The 16,135-nt window shown below is 41.3% G+C and overlaps 1 protein-coding gene and 1 long non-coding RNA gene across 2 annotated transcripts; one reads left to right on the top strand and one right to left on the bottom strand.

The window, feature by feature from the left end:
- Positions 1-1,267: 1,267 nt before the first annotated feature.
- Positions 1,268-4,608, top strand: LOC115343285 (gamma-crystallin D-like; the record flags this gene model as incomplete). Its single annotated transcript, XM_041124592.1, is given in 5 exon segments — positions 1,268-1,308; positions 2,894-2,988; positions 3,052-3,308; positions 4,337-4,367; positions 4,370-4,608. Coding segments are annotated over 5 exon segments (663 nt in total), but the record flags the coding sequence as incomplete, so codon positions are not given.
- A 15-nt stretch (positions 4,609-4,623) lies between these two features.
- Positions 4,624-14,627, bottom strand: LOC121233382. The gene is made up of 3 exons (XR_005932684.1): positions 14,213-14,627; positions 11,442-11,799; positions 4,624-5,349 (listed from the first exon to the last, which is right to left on the bottom strand). It is a non-coding gene; the product is annotated as an uncharacterized LOC121233382 (long non-coding RNA).
- Between the last annotated feature and the right edge of the window lie 1,508 nt (positions 14,628-16,135).

The raw sequence follows: 16,135 nt of genomic DNA, 5'->3' as shown, positions 1-16,135 counted from the left end.
TTTCAGCTAACTCTTTTGGCTTTGAACAACACAGCAGCTGAGGCACAAACATACTGCCTGCGGGACCAGAGGTGCTAACTTCTTAAATTGCCCCACACAATCTTGAGAGTCAGAGTCTTTAGACCATAGCCAGTTACTAGAGCACTGCCCATGAAAGCAAGCCCCAATTTCCCCCTCATTTCTGCTACAGTAATCCCGTCTTCAGACATGTCACTACTGATTCTCTAGCTATTCCGAAAATTCTCACTCATTTTGGTGAAGAGCTTTTTCCTAGTCAAATGTCAGGTGGAAACATCTAGCATCCACCGTGGAATGGCAAAATACCCATTTTGTGTAAAAGGATGGTTTTTCTGTAGGACAAAAAATATAACCAATCTGTTCTGAAAAGAATCAATTTTGTCAGGACGGAATCTAATGTATTAAGTGCATAGGGCTATATATCTTCAAGATGCAGCCAGCAACAAGAGCAAATACCAGAAGCAAAGCAATGAGAAATTCAGTTTTACTCAATCTCTCTAAAATAATGTAAAGGATGCTGACTCCATGAGGGGAGTCATGGTTGAAAGACCAAGCATTTGTGCTGCATTTTCTGTATCTAAGAATGGTTAGAGGTGCTCAAAACAGGAACTAGCCCACACTAGCTCCAAAAAGGAGTTTGTTTGCAGCAAAGCAGAGTCAGAGGGAACACAAACTGCCAAATTCTGCTCAGACTGTCACCAGGTCAGGTGCTGTTATGGAAGTGATCTCCCAGGTAATTGCACACAGGTATTCCCACTGCCAGTGCTAAACACATAGTCCATTTATGTGAAGCAAGTATGGGATGTGGTTGCCAAAGACATCCATGGCTAGACTTTATGGCCTTTCATGGGGACTTGCATTAACATCCCTTGTTCAAAGAACTCATGTGCAATCCATGCAGCAGTAACTGTTTGTCTACATCATTCATCATCCCAAAGATCTACCCACCAGTTTGCCATACAGCTGGACTTGATCTTAAGCATCTTTTCCAACCTAAATGATTCTATGATTCTATACACAAGGGATTACACTTTGAAATAGAGTCAGATGTGACATTAAAACACTGTGACAACTTTGCACTAACTTTCTGTATTAAGTATTTCTTGCATGCTCACACTACCTGTTAGCAGTTCCACTGAGTCCAGGTTAGCAACCCACGCAGCCAGCAGAAAAAAAGCAAGCCCTGAACAGTGTACTTACAGTAATAGCAACAATACATCAAGTCAAGTACAACAGTCAAGCAAACATTATGACAAGGAAATCCAACCAGATGAAGGCAGGTGGTCTGAGGTAACCCAGAAAGCTTGGAAGAATAGGGCTGAATATACTAAAGAGAACAGGAGGATATATCTAACCTGTCTGGAAATGGTGAGTGCACATTAGCCCCTGTCATTTAATAAGGATACAGTCAAAAACAACAGCAGTGGAGTGGTTTGTGGTGCAAGGATGTGAAGGTGGAGGTTCCATATTCCCCCTATCCGTTTCCCCAGAAGACACTCTTGTCTTTCTCTTTCTTCTCTTGCTACAGCACTGAAAGTCCTTTTCTTTGGCCTGAAACCTCATAAGCAAAGTTGCGCTCCACTAAATCTCCCAAACTTTGCCCTGCTCTCCCTCCTTACAGCCACAAACAGTCATTTGTTCCACTGAAGGTGGAGACTATGTAGTTGCAAATAGAGCTCTTTTAAATAAATTAGATCTACAAAGGTGTTCATCTGCATGCCAAGTTAACTGATGAATCATGTCGACAAGATCTTTACATGCTTGAATAAGTTTCCCTAAATACATAAGATTATAAATCTGTTTCTGGAGTGCAGTAGTTTCTTTTGATCTGAAGCCTCACATACTGGTGATACAAGACATTTGTATAACCAACTTTGCATATTCCATGAAGAAGTTTGCTTTTAAGAGTCTAAGATTTAGGTGCAAGAAAATTATAATCAGAATAGAACAAGTCAAGGTTTGTTTCAGCCCTGCACCAAACAAGAAAAAAATGACAGAAGAAAGGTTCCAAAGTGGAGGAATAAGGTTTTCTGTAACCTACTAGCTGTGCTTTAGTGTTAAAAAACTCTGCTTTAGTATTAAACAAAAATCCTTCCTGGTTCCAGATAGAGAGCAACTTGAGTTTAATGCAGCCTGCTCCCTTTGAACTTTTCAAACAGACTTTCAAAGGGAAAAAATTGAACCAACTGACCCAAACTGATTTACAACATTAGCCAGTAATTCAGATACACTGATAAACATCTAAGAAGAACCATTTGATTTCAATCTTTTTAGTCTTCAGGGATGCAGCACTTAACCACACACCATGAAGGGACTGAAATTTTTAATCCCTATTTCCTCCTAACGCATCTGTGTTAAAATCTGTACACAATAGAAGGGATTAGTAGGCAAAAGCTAACACCACCACATGAGATGGAGACTTTTCCTGTTTCTAGGATAAAGTGGATGACAAAGTATTGAAATTAAAGCAAAGTTCTGCTCTCACAAAAGGAAAGATTACCATGCAACAAGCTTACGCAAGAGGTAATTGACACAGAGTGGGGAAGGAGAGGAACAGACTTACACCAGAAACTGCTCAGGTCCACTGAGTCCGATAGCTTTCAGGCAAAGGAGGTTCTGTAAGGAACCATTCTTATACACAAATCCCCCATTGGGTCAGGTGTACCACATGAAACAGTTGATACCAGCTGAAAGTGTAGTCCACTCCACAGTTACACAATAATTCACTTGCACTTAGCATCAGCAAATGCAGCCCAAAACCCAGAAAAACAAGAGTGCCACATGGTAAATGCAATAAATGCCATAACTACAATAAAGACAAAACACGAGCTCTCCCCGCAGCTTAGAATGGACCCTTTTGTGTTACTTTTTGCAGATGCACAGCATTAGGACTACGGTATATAAAAGCAACCACAGTGTTTGCTCACAGCTCTCGGCTTTCACCTCAGCAGAGTGCCAAACACGGTAAAGGTAAGTGGAAGCCGCAGTATGCCAGTACCCTGCTCTGACACAGACACTGGGATAGACTATGAGTCTTTGCAAATATTTATACTGCAGATCATTTTTTTTATGAAGACAAGAGCTTCTGGGGCCACTGCTATGAATGTAGCAGTGACCACCTTGACCCGCAGTCCTATGTGAAACAATGCAATTCCATCCAGGTGGAAAAAGGCAGCTGGATGGTTTATGAGAACCCCAGTTACTCAGGACACCAGTACTTTTTAAAAAGGGGAGACTATTCTGACTTCCAGAAGTGGTTCAGTCTCTGTGACTCCATCAGGTCTTGCCCTGTAATCCTATAAGTGAGTACTGCTTGGAAGTGTATCACAGTTTAAGAAATTGGGTATAGTTTATCCTTTAAGAATATAATTATACAGTCTCTTCAAGTAACTTGAGAGACAGGCAGAGTTCAGTAAGGCAATGCAAAGTTTCACTAGAGATTAAGGAAATAATCTGTTTAATATCAGTGCTATTTCCAGAGCCTGTTCATAACTTGGAGATGCTAAAAGAAAGCTGAGTGACTACTTCTAGGTAGAGAATGTTTTTACATTACCCAGAGAAGGGCTAGCAGGGCCAGTTGATATAAAGTTCTGCTGTGGGCTCATGTATGCAACTTGCATATGACCGTACTATGTTATGATTCAAAAACACAAGAACATGTTAAATCAGATTTGCAATTGGTATGGCTTTCCTAACATAAAAGCTGTGTGGGTTAAAATCAGGCAAAGAATTAATACTTGCTAAAGTACTTCTCTGGTTAGCGAGATATACTATACAGTGTGAGCCATAGCAGCAGGAACACTCCACATGCCCGTGCTTCACATAGCTCAGCAGTTTGCCACATGGCAATTGCCTGCACACGAGTGTATAATGGGAGCATATGGAGTAATGTGGTAAATGTCTTTTAGTAGCATAATTCTGAAAAGGCCACATTATTCATGCTTGGTCACGAGTCAGTGCCACAGATCATCTCAAAATCACATGAATACATTTTCTTCTATTGTCACAATATGGAGTCCTTATAAATCACATTTCTTCAAATCATAAAGCATCCTCCATTTACTTCCTACCACACGTGATCATACCCATTTGCTGGCACTCCTGAGCTCCTCCATGTGGGTAAGAAGTAAACCTCCTCTATTAGCTTCAAAACAGTGACTCTTTTCACAATCCCATCTCCAGATTAGAACACAATTTCTCAGAAACGCACATAGTAGCTGGGAAAGTTGCCTTTTTCTGTACATCTGTCTTGTTCAGTAATGTCAGAATCAGTTAAATTTCTATCTTTCCTACATTTTTGCTGCGTTTGTGACTGCAGAATTCTGTTTCCCACAAGATTCAGCTCTATGAAAAGAGGAGCTCCAAGGCCAAATGTTGGAGTTCACTGACGATTGCCCATCAGTCCCAGGCTACATCCATCTCCCTGAGATCTGCTCCCTCAATGTTTTAGGTGGCTCTTGGATCTTGTATGAAATGCCCAGCTTCAGGGGCCGACAGTATTTACTGAAACCCAGGGAATACAGAAGAGTCCTTGTCTGGGGTGCAGTAAACGCCAAAATTGTCTCTTTGCAGAGGCTGGCTGACTTGCAGAGTTATTACTCCCACACTAAACAAACAGTGAATGCATTCCAAAATCCTTGTTCAAACGAATCTTCCTTCAGTACTACAAACAAATTAAAGTTGCGCAGTCCAGAGGGAAATCCGATTTCTCTCACATTTTAGGGGGAGAGAGGGAATACTTCAAAAAATATTCACAATTATCTAGCTGTGGACAGTATAGAGCTCCTTAGTTATTACTTCACTGGATATAGCTATTAATGGGAAGGTCTGATTCTTTCATCTAAGTTTTCCCCAGTTTCACAAGTTTTGATCTAAGAATAGATTCCAACTTTATACTTACCAGGGTTAACAATATGCAGTTGGACATTTAACAGTTATTTAAATTATCATGTACAGTAGAACAGAAAAGTAAGTCCCATTAATAGTTATATCCAGTGAAGTACTGACTGAGGAGGAAAAGGACAGAAAGATGCAGAGGAACTTAGAACAAGGTGAACACTGTATTTGGCATCAAATTCTTCATCCAAACAACCTGCTCCATGCTACCCCCAGTCCAGCAAAGCTTTGCAGTCTTATCTCAGCTTATTCCTCCAGAAAGAATTTTGCCACATCTTTGAATCACACCACCTTTATATAGCATGTTTTAGTGAACCTGTACTTCATGAACGAAATGTTTACCTGGTATCAATCACCCTGCATCCACTAACTTCAGAGCTGCACTGATCTGCTGCAGCAGGAGATTGAGCCAAATCCCTTAGTTGCCAGCTTCTTCTGCATGCAAAAAAAATTAATAAGCAGACCAGTGTGGATTAGAAACAGGACATCATCTTGTTGTGCTGGAAAAATTCTATTGCAGCATTAATTATCATTCAGGTAATTATGTATATGCCTACTAATCATCTCTGAATCCTGTGCCAGCAGGCACTCTGTGCAATAATGAATGAGAGCCATAATAAAATATAACAAAACACAGTTAAGGGATCTCACATTTTAACATACCTCTTCTCATTTAGGTAGTGGAGTCTAGATATTTTTTTTCCATGCATAGTTAGGCAAATATACTACTGCTCTTCAGCAAGGTGCTGGACACTTTTGGAAAGATAAAGCAGTAGAGAGCACAGAACTACTAGGACACTCTGCAACCTCATCTAGCATATGTTTAATTTTAAATCATTTCATCTGGGCTTTAAATGGTAGGCTTTGATTTTGTTTTGCCTCGTAAACATTCTGATAATGGTGTCCTTGAATAAAACCAAACAACTTCTACAGCAGTGAGGTAGACTGCTTAAAACTCACTTCTCCACTTGCTAATGTCAGAGACCTCATTTAGCCATTATTTCACACTCACATGACCCATCAGTAATAGCCTGTTAGTGATCCTCACCAGCCTTTCCCTGACAACACTGGAGAGGAAAATAGAACTGTTCTTTGCCCTTCTCGTCCTTTCTCTTGTACATGGGACACTATGTCTGCCCTCCTGCCTGTCCTTTACTGCACAAAGTAGGCTGTTCAGCTGCTGCAAATGTCTGGTGTACATAAGAATACCATGCTTCAGCCAGAGAGAAATGGAGCATGAACAATTCAGCTCTCAAGGCAGAGGTGTGAAAAAGCATGTTTCCTCTTGTTCACAAATGCCTAATATTGTGCATTTATAGGAACCACACAATGTAAGCAATATGTGTGTTAGCACGCCTAGGTTAGCCTGCTAACCCAGGTTTGCAAAATAACACAGCAGTTCAAGGACAGTATCTACTTCTCTGCTTAGAACAGGGAACCAAAATATTTAATTTGCCTTCAGCAAGAATAAAATAAAGAAAAAACAGACCAGCTCCCCATACAGCAATTAACATATGCCTACATACTCCAATGAAGTATCTAGTTTAATTAGTGCAATTGAGAAATATGGCTACGTAGTGATGTGTAAGTTACATGCTGGCATTCCTTTGGTCAAAGGCAAGAATGAACAGAAATGTACTATTCAGTGATCAGAGCAATAGTTAGGATGTCTGGATTCTTGACTGTGCTGCATCCTAGAGTTTGGGAGTGCCTAAACCTCTCAAAATCTCTCCACCTGAGACAGGAATGGTGGCAATTCCTAGTTCTCACAGCGCACTAAGAGATTTTACTTCCTTTTGTTTGCAAATGCTCCGAGAATCTCAAGCAGATATTAAGAACAAGGGTGCTAGAGGAGAGAGCACTGGGAATTCACAGAGAGCATCCAAGTTTTCGCTAACAAGCCTTCTAGGTTTCTGTAGCTTGTTTTATGATTGGTAACAGGCACTACAGTTGCTGGCATGCAGGGCATGTTTCTCTACACAAACACTCACAGCTATTTTCAGATTATCCCTATGCTTGAGTTTTTCTGGGGTGCAAAATTAGTCAATCTCCACGTAAAAGTAGCTGTCATAACAGCATGCTAGTTAAGGGCAACTGGAACTGACGTAAATAACCAGACTCCTCAGATCATGGACACCATTTCGCTAACAAGATATTTTGGCTCCAGAGTTTAAGATCAACCCACAGCCCTTCCTGCAGTGCACAGCCTGTCTGTGGCATAGGGTCCTGGGAGGGGAAAGTCTACAACATTCAAGGAGAAGCTGGATGAGTACTTGGAAGACAAATCCACTGAGGGTTATTAAGAGAAGTAACCTCCTGCCCAGGAAACCTCTTGAGTTAAAAATACTTGAGGTCTTGAAGTTTGAATGAAGTATCAAATGTATTTACTTCATACCTACCCTTCCCGCAGTGCCTACTCATGGTCGCAGTTGCTGCCAAGTTACTTGACTAGCTGCACCGCTGGTCTGACCCATGATGGCAGCTCTACTATTGTAGCTGTAGCTACAATAAGGAATTCACATATCACTGTCCCTACTCTGGTCTCTTAAGCTCCAAACGTCATCACCAAGCCCAGTGCCCACTGTATTAAACTATGAAGGACCATACGGGACCCAAAAGACAACCTGGCTCCATAAAGCAAGCATGATCACAGAAAGAACAAAAATAAGAGTAACACTTTCGAGCCTGTCAAAGATCTTTGAGAAATGCAAGCACAGGCCTGCACATAGAAGTTGTTCTTGTAAGTTAATTCAATTTGTTTAGCTATAACCATCAGGAAGAAGTTATTTTTGATCCAAAGAAAGCATGGAGGTATTCGAAAGAAACTGCTCGACCTGAATTCACACTCTTCCCTCGGTTTGCTCTCAGTGTTAAAGGCTACAATTTCCTGGCTGAGGAAGCACTTCCAAGACAGAGGCTGACAGGAGTGATACCATTTACAACACCCATTAGAAGCACAACTAGAGCTGTGTAAAAACAGGCCAGCTAAAGATTTGCCCCTGAAGTTTTGTAGCTTCATGAAATCACTGTGCAAGACTCATAGTGAAAGTGACACATGCAAGAAAGCACAAACACATAGCACTTTGGTTCAACAAGAAGTCAGTGAGACAAAAAGATCCACTATTGCTCCATGCAGTATGAGCAGGAAATATGAAAATGTGGCACTGCACATGACAGGATTTTGTGAAAGTTGGTTCAAAGGTGGTTGTGGAAGGAGAGAAAAGGAAGGCAAGCAGGAGAGAAAGGAATGGTCCCTGGAAAAAAAAAAGAAAAAAAGAAGTTATGGAGAAAAATTTAAAACTCCAGAAGAATAACTCAAAACTATGCTGTTTATCTTTTTCCTTTGAAAAACAGACTTGGATTATGTTTGTTTCAAATAGATAACATTTCCTTGATATTTTAACATTGGTTTGTACTTAGGCCTTGTAATTACTCGACTGAATGGAAAATACTTAAAAGGCCTGATCTAGCACTGGTAGCACAAAACTTTTACTAAAGTTACCTCCCTGACATTAGTCAAATGAGACATAAACTGAGAAAAAAATTTCCTGCTAGAACCCAAAGATGATCAGCAGCAGAATAACTTTACCCAAATAGCACCAGAGTACATCAGCTTCAGCGTGCCCTTCCAATAAATTCAAAACAGCCCTGGCTTTGAGGCTGCCTATTGCCCAGACTTCTAAAGACCACTGTAACGTATTGAATGACTGAGAATTATACTACACCATATAAAATGAAGGCCCAGAATGAACACAGTCCTGAGCATCTTTGGGATTAATCAGATCAGACTGAAAACTTACCACAACGTTCTTCCTAAACAACATTTTTTTTAAGTTCAACTGCTATTAAAGTTTCTTCAGCTGAAGAAATTAAGAGGCTGTTGCATTTTGCCTCAACGACTCCTACCTGAGCTCCAAAAATCTGTACATCTCTCAAGTGAAACGTTTCTCTGTGCAGATTTAAAAAGGCTTTTCTCTGCTTTAAACAAGTTGGTATCCATCCTCCAACTTCTAGTCTCTTTATCTATGAACTCTGAATTACATTAATATAGAATTTCAGCAGTGAAGCCTGGATGGATGTAAACATCCATTACCACACTTTTTTTATTACATCATTTTCTCTCTCATACACATACTTTTACTGCTAAAGGAAACAGGCAGCAATACCTGGTCTGAAGGCTCTTGAAAATCAGGACAGTTTTTATTAGCATACTCTGAAAACTGTTTTACAGTATCATCACTGGGAATCCATATGCCGTAAAAAAAGCTTTGTCTCATATAATGAGGGAACAGAGAGAGATTAAAAATAAAGTTACATGAAACAATTCTGCTGTAGCATTTCCAGCACATTCACTTGCACATGTTCCATCGGTAAAATAACAGAAATATTGCTCGACCTACACTTCACTCTGATCCTCTGCTTACTGATGGTAACAATAAAGTTGGTACCCCACAAACTACTGCTACTGCCTTTTGTTTAGAGAATGACAATGGAGAGAGGGAAGGGAAAAAACATTCATTCTCTTACTGAGAAAAAAATTCTCTTTTATCCTATTCCTGTGGATGCAGCACTCTGCATTCTATATAAAGGACTGCTGATGACTCCTGCATGCTGAGGTCTCATAGCTAAACCCTGGCAAAAATGGCAAAGGTAAGAACAGCTGAGTGAATGGAACACTGACAAACAACCTAACACATGCATAGGTAGCTCCTTGTAGGTAAGTATGTTTGCAAACATAGTTTGTTGGTCTAACAACAAATTAGCAGAGGGGAAACTTCAAGCGGTTTTTTTATTATCTAGCTCTGATAAGGTTTTTAAAGAAAGCCTATGGAAGCTTTCAAATGCTAAAACATTTACACATAAAAAAAAAATCTTCTGGTTTTATTTTTCTGTCTGGCTAGTTTCCCTTTGAGTTTGTCAGTTGCTTAAAGAGACCTAAAGTTTATTTATTCTTAGCCTTCCAAGATGTACAGGAAAATAAGGTTGAAATACTCTATTAGAAACAAATGTAATAAATATCACTAAACAATGCCTGAGATATACCTGCCCAATAGGACCTAGAGGGCTCAGTGATTAACTTGGGTTAGACACAAGAGTCTTGTTTTGTTCCTGTATCATTAAGACAGGTGAAAGCTTTAGCACAATTCAGATGTAGGAGAATTATTCCTTCCTTCGTCTGTATTCTACATTGCAGAAGATTTCTAGGAGTCCAGGCCTGGGTGCAAGAGATGGGGACAAAGTTGAATAATTGTGTGATACACAGAAGTCGTTCACAGAGCTTTCAGTCAATGAGCAATCTGGGTTTCACTTTCTCCAAATGCTCCCAAAAGCTTGCCATGAAGCTGCTGACAGGCTATTTCCAGCATGAAGTCATGATGAAAGTTACCCCCCACTTCCCAGAGTCCCAAAGGGACATCCACCTGTCAGTTATAGTACTAGAGAAATGACAACACCAGTAACTATCTGTGCACCCTATAGAAAATGGACATAAGGGCTTTGCTAGTCTTTGGGCCTGGTAAAGTGCCCCTATGGACCCTTGCAGTCTTTGGATTGTTTTGTACAATCTAGGCAAAACAAAGCCAGCTTTCAAATACCTTCCAGTGCGACTGGGGTTACTTTTGTTTTATTGCAGATCACTTTCTTTGAGGACAGAAACTTTGAGGCCTGCCCCTGTGAAGCCACCACAGACCAGCCAGACCTGTGTGCCCACCTCAACTGCTGCAACTCTGCCAAGGTGGAAACTGGCTGCTGGATCTATGAATGTCCCAACTACGTAGGCCATCAGCACTGCCTGAGGAAGGGAGAATATCCTGACTACCAGCACTGGATGGGCTTCAATGACTCCATTAGGTCTTGTATCATCACAGCAGTAAGTTTTCCATATTGTGTCCATGTATGTTACTGCCTATATTAGAATCTGAGCACTACACCCCATTTTGACAGCTCTGGCATGAGTAACAACTTCCCCAGAGACCTCTACATAGAAAGAGGGTAGTAGAAAGGACACCTGCCAAGTTCACCTAATGGGGTTTAAACTCCCAAAGAGGCAGATAAGTCAATTGGGATTCTCAGCCAAATGAATGGTTGGTTAGTGCTTGGGGGGAGGGGCGGAGTTTATTATATTAATTTTTATTTTAATATTATGTTTATCTACTATTTTACATATATAAAAGCACTTAACTTCACCTCTCTTCTCAAAACTACTCTGGCTATACATGATCTACACAAGGAAGTTTAGTACACAGCTGAGAACCAAACCACATCTCCCATGCCCCAGTCAATGCTACTTGTTCAAGGTAGGCAAAACTGGTGACTACACTACTACAGAGGCAACCTGACACATCCCATTGTAGAAACACCACCATGTATTTGAGCTGCAAATGAAGGCATATTTGCCTCATGATAGATTTTTTTCTGAATACCTCAGCCCAGAATACATCTGTGTTTTCCCCTCCTAGACACATTCCCTGGAAGAGTTTTACTAAGAGGGGAGACATTGCCAAGATGTGAAAGATTCAAATACTCACACATAAGGTTAAGGATTTGAGATTTGGCCCTGGAATAGCCTTGATGCTGGAATGTGTCCCTCCAACGTTCATGAAAAATTAAGTTCATCCATGTTGTATGCTTTATGTACAATTCAGTTTCCCTGCCCAGTAGAAGCTTCATAGACCATCACAGCAAGTTTCCAGATACATTCCATCTGCATAGCATAATGCAGCTATTTTTTTCACTGACATGCAGTTCTGGGCTTCACTCAGCTAAGCCAAGTTCTGGGTCCAAGTGCTGAAAGCTAGGGCAGACACTCTTGTGTCCTTTCAAGCTGTAGAGGGAAAGAAGTCACAGATGTGGAAGGTGGGAACAAGATGGACTGATGGGAGGTATCTGAGAAGCAGTAGAGAAACTGAGAATTAGTATGGGGGTAGGAAAAAATATCCTAAAATTAGGACACATTGTTGTGGGTTTTTTTAAACTGAGTAAGGTGTTGGTCTTTGCACAGCAGCAGTACTCTTATGTCTATACAACTGCACTTGAGCACCTGCAAAAACTGTATTGAGCACTGATGCAAGAGCAGAAAGTATTTTTCTACAGCAGATCTTTGCTGTGCTAGATGCAAGAGCCAGAGACAGTCTTACAGTTTATCATCTTGTAGATGAAAACCAAAAAAACCTGCCCACCTAAGGCTGTGCAACAAAAATAGGATAAAAAAACCCTCCCCTCTGTCCCAGCCAGAGCCTTATCCAGTTATTACATCAACACCTAGGAACACCGAGGGCACATGACTACTGTGGCCATCTAGGTGTATCAATGAGCTTATTTCTTACCTGCATGTACAGTTGAAGTGTGGTGATCTTGGCTGGACCCCACTTCCACTTCCTGCCCTACTGAAACTCTTTCAAAGCAACTGCAGTTCTGCTCTCGCCAGAGTAGAAAGGACTTACAACACTGCTGCTTTAAATTAGGACCCAGTCAGATTTATTCCTGTTAAACTGACTTCTCTGCACATACTAGTGGCTACTCACTGTTGCATTGCTAGCATCAGCATTGCATCTAGCAAGCTGTAGTCACCTAGAACTGCCACTTGACACCCTTTGTGCATCCTTGCCTGGATTTGCCTTCACAGATCCAGGAGCACAGCTGGCTACAGATCTATGAGAGGAATGACTTCAGAGGCGGGTTGTTGGAGTTCATGGATAACTGCCCTTCTCTCCAGGGTGACTTTTACTACAAGGACATCCAGTCTTGTAACATACTTGAAGGAAGCTGGGTTTTCTATGAATAGCCACACATCTGAGAACAGCAGTACCTCCTGAGGCCTAGTGAACACAGGTGATTCACCAACTGGGGTGCCATGACTGCAGAAGTTGGATCCTTCCAACCAACAGTGGATACTTCCTAACCAGCACTTTCCTAAGCTATATATCAATGAGTAGTGCCATTAATACTTTATTAAGGCCAAGGAGTTTTAGAGCCTACATGGATTAGGCTCCCTTTTCTTGCAATGCTTTTAGCTTTTGATTTAAAGCCCAGCAGAGTCAGAAAGTGTCTTGACTACAGTGGGCTTCAGAGCCTGTGCTTGCTTTACTGGTAGGAGTAATTCCCCTGAAGTCAGAGGAGGTGAGCTGGTAACACCCAAGCTCAGAGAACACCTGCATCTAAATTGCCAAGCTGAATTTTCATTTGGAGTCTCAGATAAATTTAAAAATAGCATCTTTGAAGAAAAATATGATTTCAGACCTTAGAGGGGGAAAAAAAAAAAAAAAAAAAGAAATACGTTCTTCATTTATGATAATGAAAATCCAAAAAAACACCTGTAACTGAGTCCATGGGACCAACTCTGTGCTTGAATTTATTACAGGGTGTACCTTACATCCTTAATGGCCCCATAAAAGCAACGTCCTCCTCAGAAGTAGTTCTCCTGTGAATAGACTGACAAGTTCACAGCCACAGTATCATCATGGAAATACTGCATACCAAGCCTGAAGCGGTGACACTAGATGACTTAAGACAGAGCAAAGCATTTACAGTATTTACCATCTCATTAATAAGAATTATTTCTGTCAATAACCATTTGTAATGCTACAGATAAAAAAATAAATCTTTCAGTTGCTTATTTACTTCATGATGAAGAAAACAGTCCTGGTGCCCAATAGCTCCTGCTGCCATTTGGCATTAAGTCCAGAGTTCTGCACAGGACTGCATCGCCCCTATTTCCAGCTCAGGGCCTACACTACACTCTTTTGTTTAGCCAGGACCTCACACTGTAGACATGAACTCATGTTGACCCTCCATAGCACAGAGAAGTAGCAACTTTCCCTGGGGTCTGGTGTTCAAAACTAGAAGAGAGACCCATTATGTTAAAGAGTCTACAACCCATTCAGCGTGCAAGCGGGCCCCCACAAGTCTCACACATACTTTAACAGCACCCTGTTTACACAGCGCTGCAGGATCTTTAAAACTCTGCTTTCAAGTTTCACAACACTAGCCATCATTCAGGTCTCTATACCCTTTCTGTGTCAGGAGTTAGACTAGCAGAGTCCCTGGATTCACAAGGGCACAGGGAAGGGCACAGCCTTGGTTTCACATTCCACTTAGAAGTAGGCACTGTGCTGCAGCCAACATCTAACTTCTGGGAGGCCACAGTGCTAGTGTTTTGCAAGAATCCCAGCTCTAGCAGCAGTTGGAGCTTTCCTAAGCCCATTTCCCTTTAGTTACTTCCCTCCATTTGCATTCTTCCCCAAACCAAGAGGAGTTAGGCCTCAAGTTGCTATAGCAGGCGTTCTCAGGACAACCTTACCCTTTCAGCTGAGAGGGAATTAAGTTCAGACAGATCACCAGAAACTACCAACACGTAGACATCCTTAAAGCTTCGTTGCTGCCATGGTTTTTGTTTTTTGCTGACACGCTGATTGCTTTCAGGAGCCATGCTGCAGATCCAGATCTGCTGAGCACTGCGTCATAATGAAATCATTCATTAAGCAACTTCTTAACTGAAGCAGAATGCTTTGAAGTGCAAGTACAGTAACTTCACTGATTGCTGACAATAAGATGATGGACAGTAAGGGATGGCTTTGAGTGAAAAGTCCGTTTGGTGGAGGAAGGAGAACACTTCTACGATGCATCTTGTGTAGTAATGACAGGTGTTTTTGAGCATCTGCAAAACAGAGACAGCTATAGCATGAGTCTACGCATGCTAGCTCTAGCACAGCTAACCTAAGTGACAGCAGAGGAGAGGGGCAGTTCTAAGCCTGAACACCCATCCATGAATCTTCACTGACTGTTAGAACTTGTAAGAACCCAGGCAGACCAAAGCATATAAACACACACTACATATTTAGTCTGGAAGAGTCTTTAAGATATACCCTACACAAGAATATTCCTAGCACAGCTGCAAATTTAAGGCCTGTGGTAAGGGAGCCTATACTACAAAAAAGGAGCAGAAGAGATCAAGTCACTGCCTGGGCCTTTTACAGCAGGGGATTCATTATATTGAAGGTCCCCTGTGGAAACAAGCTGAAAGGACAGAGAAGGACAAAAAAACCTCACCATGGTCACAGGCTACCCTGGGGTAAATTCCTTCCTGAATTTAAGTCTGGTGAATGGTTTAACCCTGCATATATGAAAGCAGAGTAGCCAGGGACCAGAGGAACTTATTAGCCAGACCATCACCTCACAGCTTTAGCTGTGGCTGGTCTCCAACACTTTGAAAGAAAGCAACTAAAATCCCTAGATACCAGCTTATGTGTCAAGGGCCAAAAAAAAATTCCTTCCCATTTCCAAGTGTTGCAAACAACTAACAAGCCCTGGACTACCTAGGATGCAATGTGAATATGGTGACAGAAGGAAGATTACACACTAATTAAGTTTGCTGGCTTACCTAATAGAACAATTGCACACATTTTGTGCAATCATAACCAGAGAAACCCAAGGCAAGTTGATCCTGTGCTACCTTCAGCAAAATACCATCTTGGAGGCCTTGGCATCTTGCAAGGGCCAGCTTACTCCTTTCCAATAGCCACACCAAAAGCAATCTCAAGTTATTTTGGCTTGAATGTCTAGAAACTAGCATCTACAAAGTCCTATTTCTTTACATACAGCAAAAGGTATTTTGATAGTGGGAGTTTTACACACAGCTGCCAAGGCCACTTGCTCACTTAGAATGTAAATATTACTCCTTGCTTCTGTGCAAGGGTCTGTTTGTAAAGGAAGATGGAAGACTTGAGAGGCAGGTTTATTTCTAAGTATGTTTCAGGTCTTCATTGTTAGTAAACAAAGCATTAGCCCTAAGACATCAAGCAAAACCTCAGATAAAAGCTTTGCCATAGACCTATCTCAGCATGATTTTTTGCTGGCCTGGGGCATGAACTCAGTAGAAGCCTTACAGCAAAACAATGGTTTTGATAATATCTGAAAGTCAGATCAGATTTTTGTCTTCTTCATTTGCTTCTACAGAAAATAAGCACGGCTTAACAAAAGCATTACTATAAGGTGTGTGGTTTTTCCTGCCACTTCAGAGGTCTCTGGACTCAAAGCTGCAATCCAGTGTGGTCCATTCCTTTGTTGAATCTTTCTTAACCTCAAATTCATGGCTTCTCCCTATGCACACCCTTCTCTCTACCCATTCCGTTACCTGAACTTGCTGACCGACAAGTTCAGTCCATAGTAAGATGACTGAGTTACTAATATACAGCTACTGAAGAGAGTTAAAGTACAAAACCAC

Source organism: Aquila chrysaetos, chromosome 6 (genome assembly GCF_900496995.4).
Source record: "Aquila chrysaetos chrysaetos chromosome 6, bAquChr1.4, whole genome shotgun sequence".
NCBI lineage: Eukaryota > Metazoa > Chordata > Aves > Accipitriformes > Accipitridae > Aquila > Aquila chrysaetos.
Note: the sequence above shows the minus strand (reverse complement) of the source record. Positions and strands in the feature narration are given on the sequence as shown.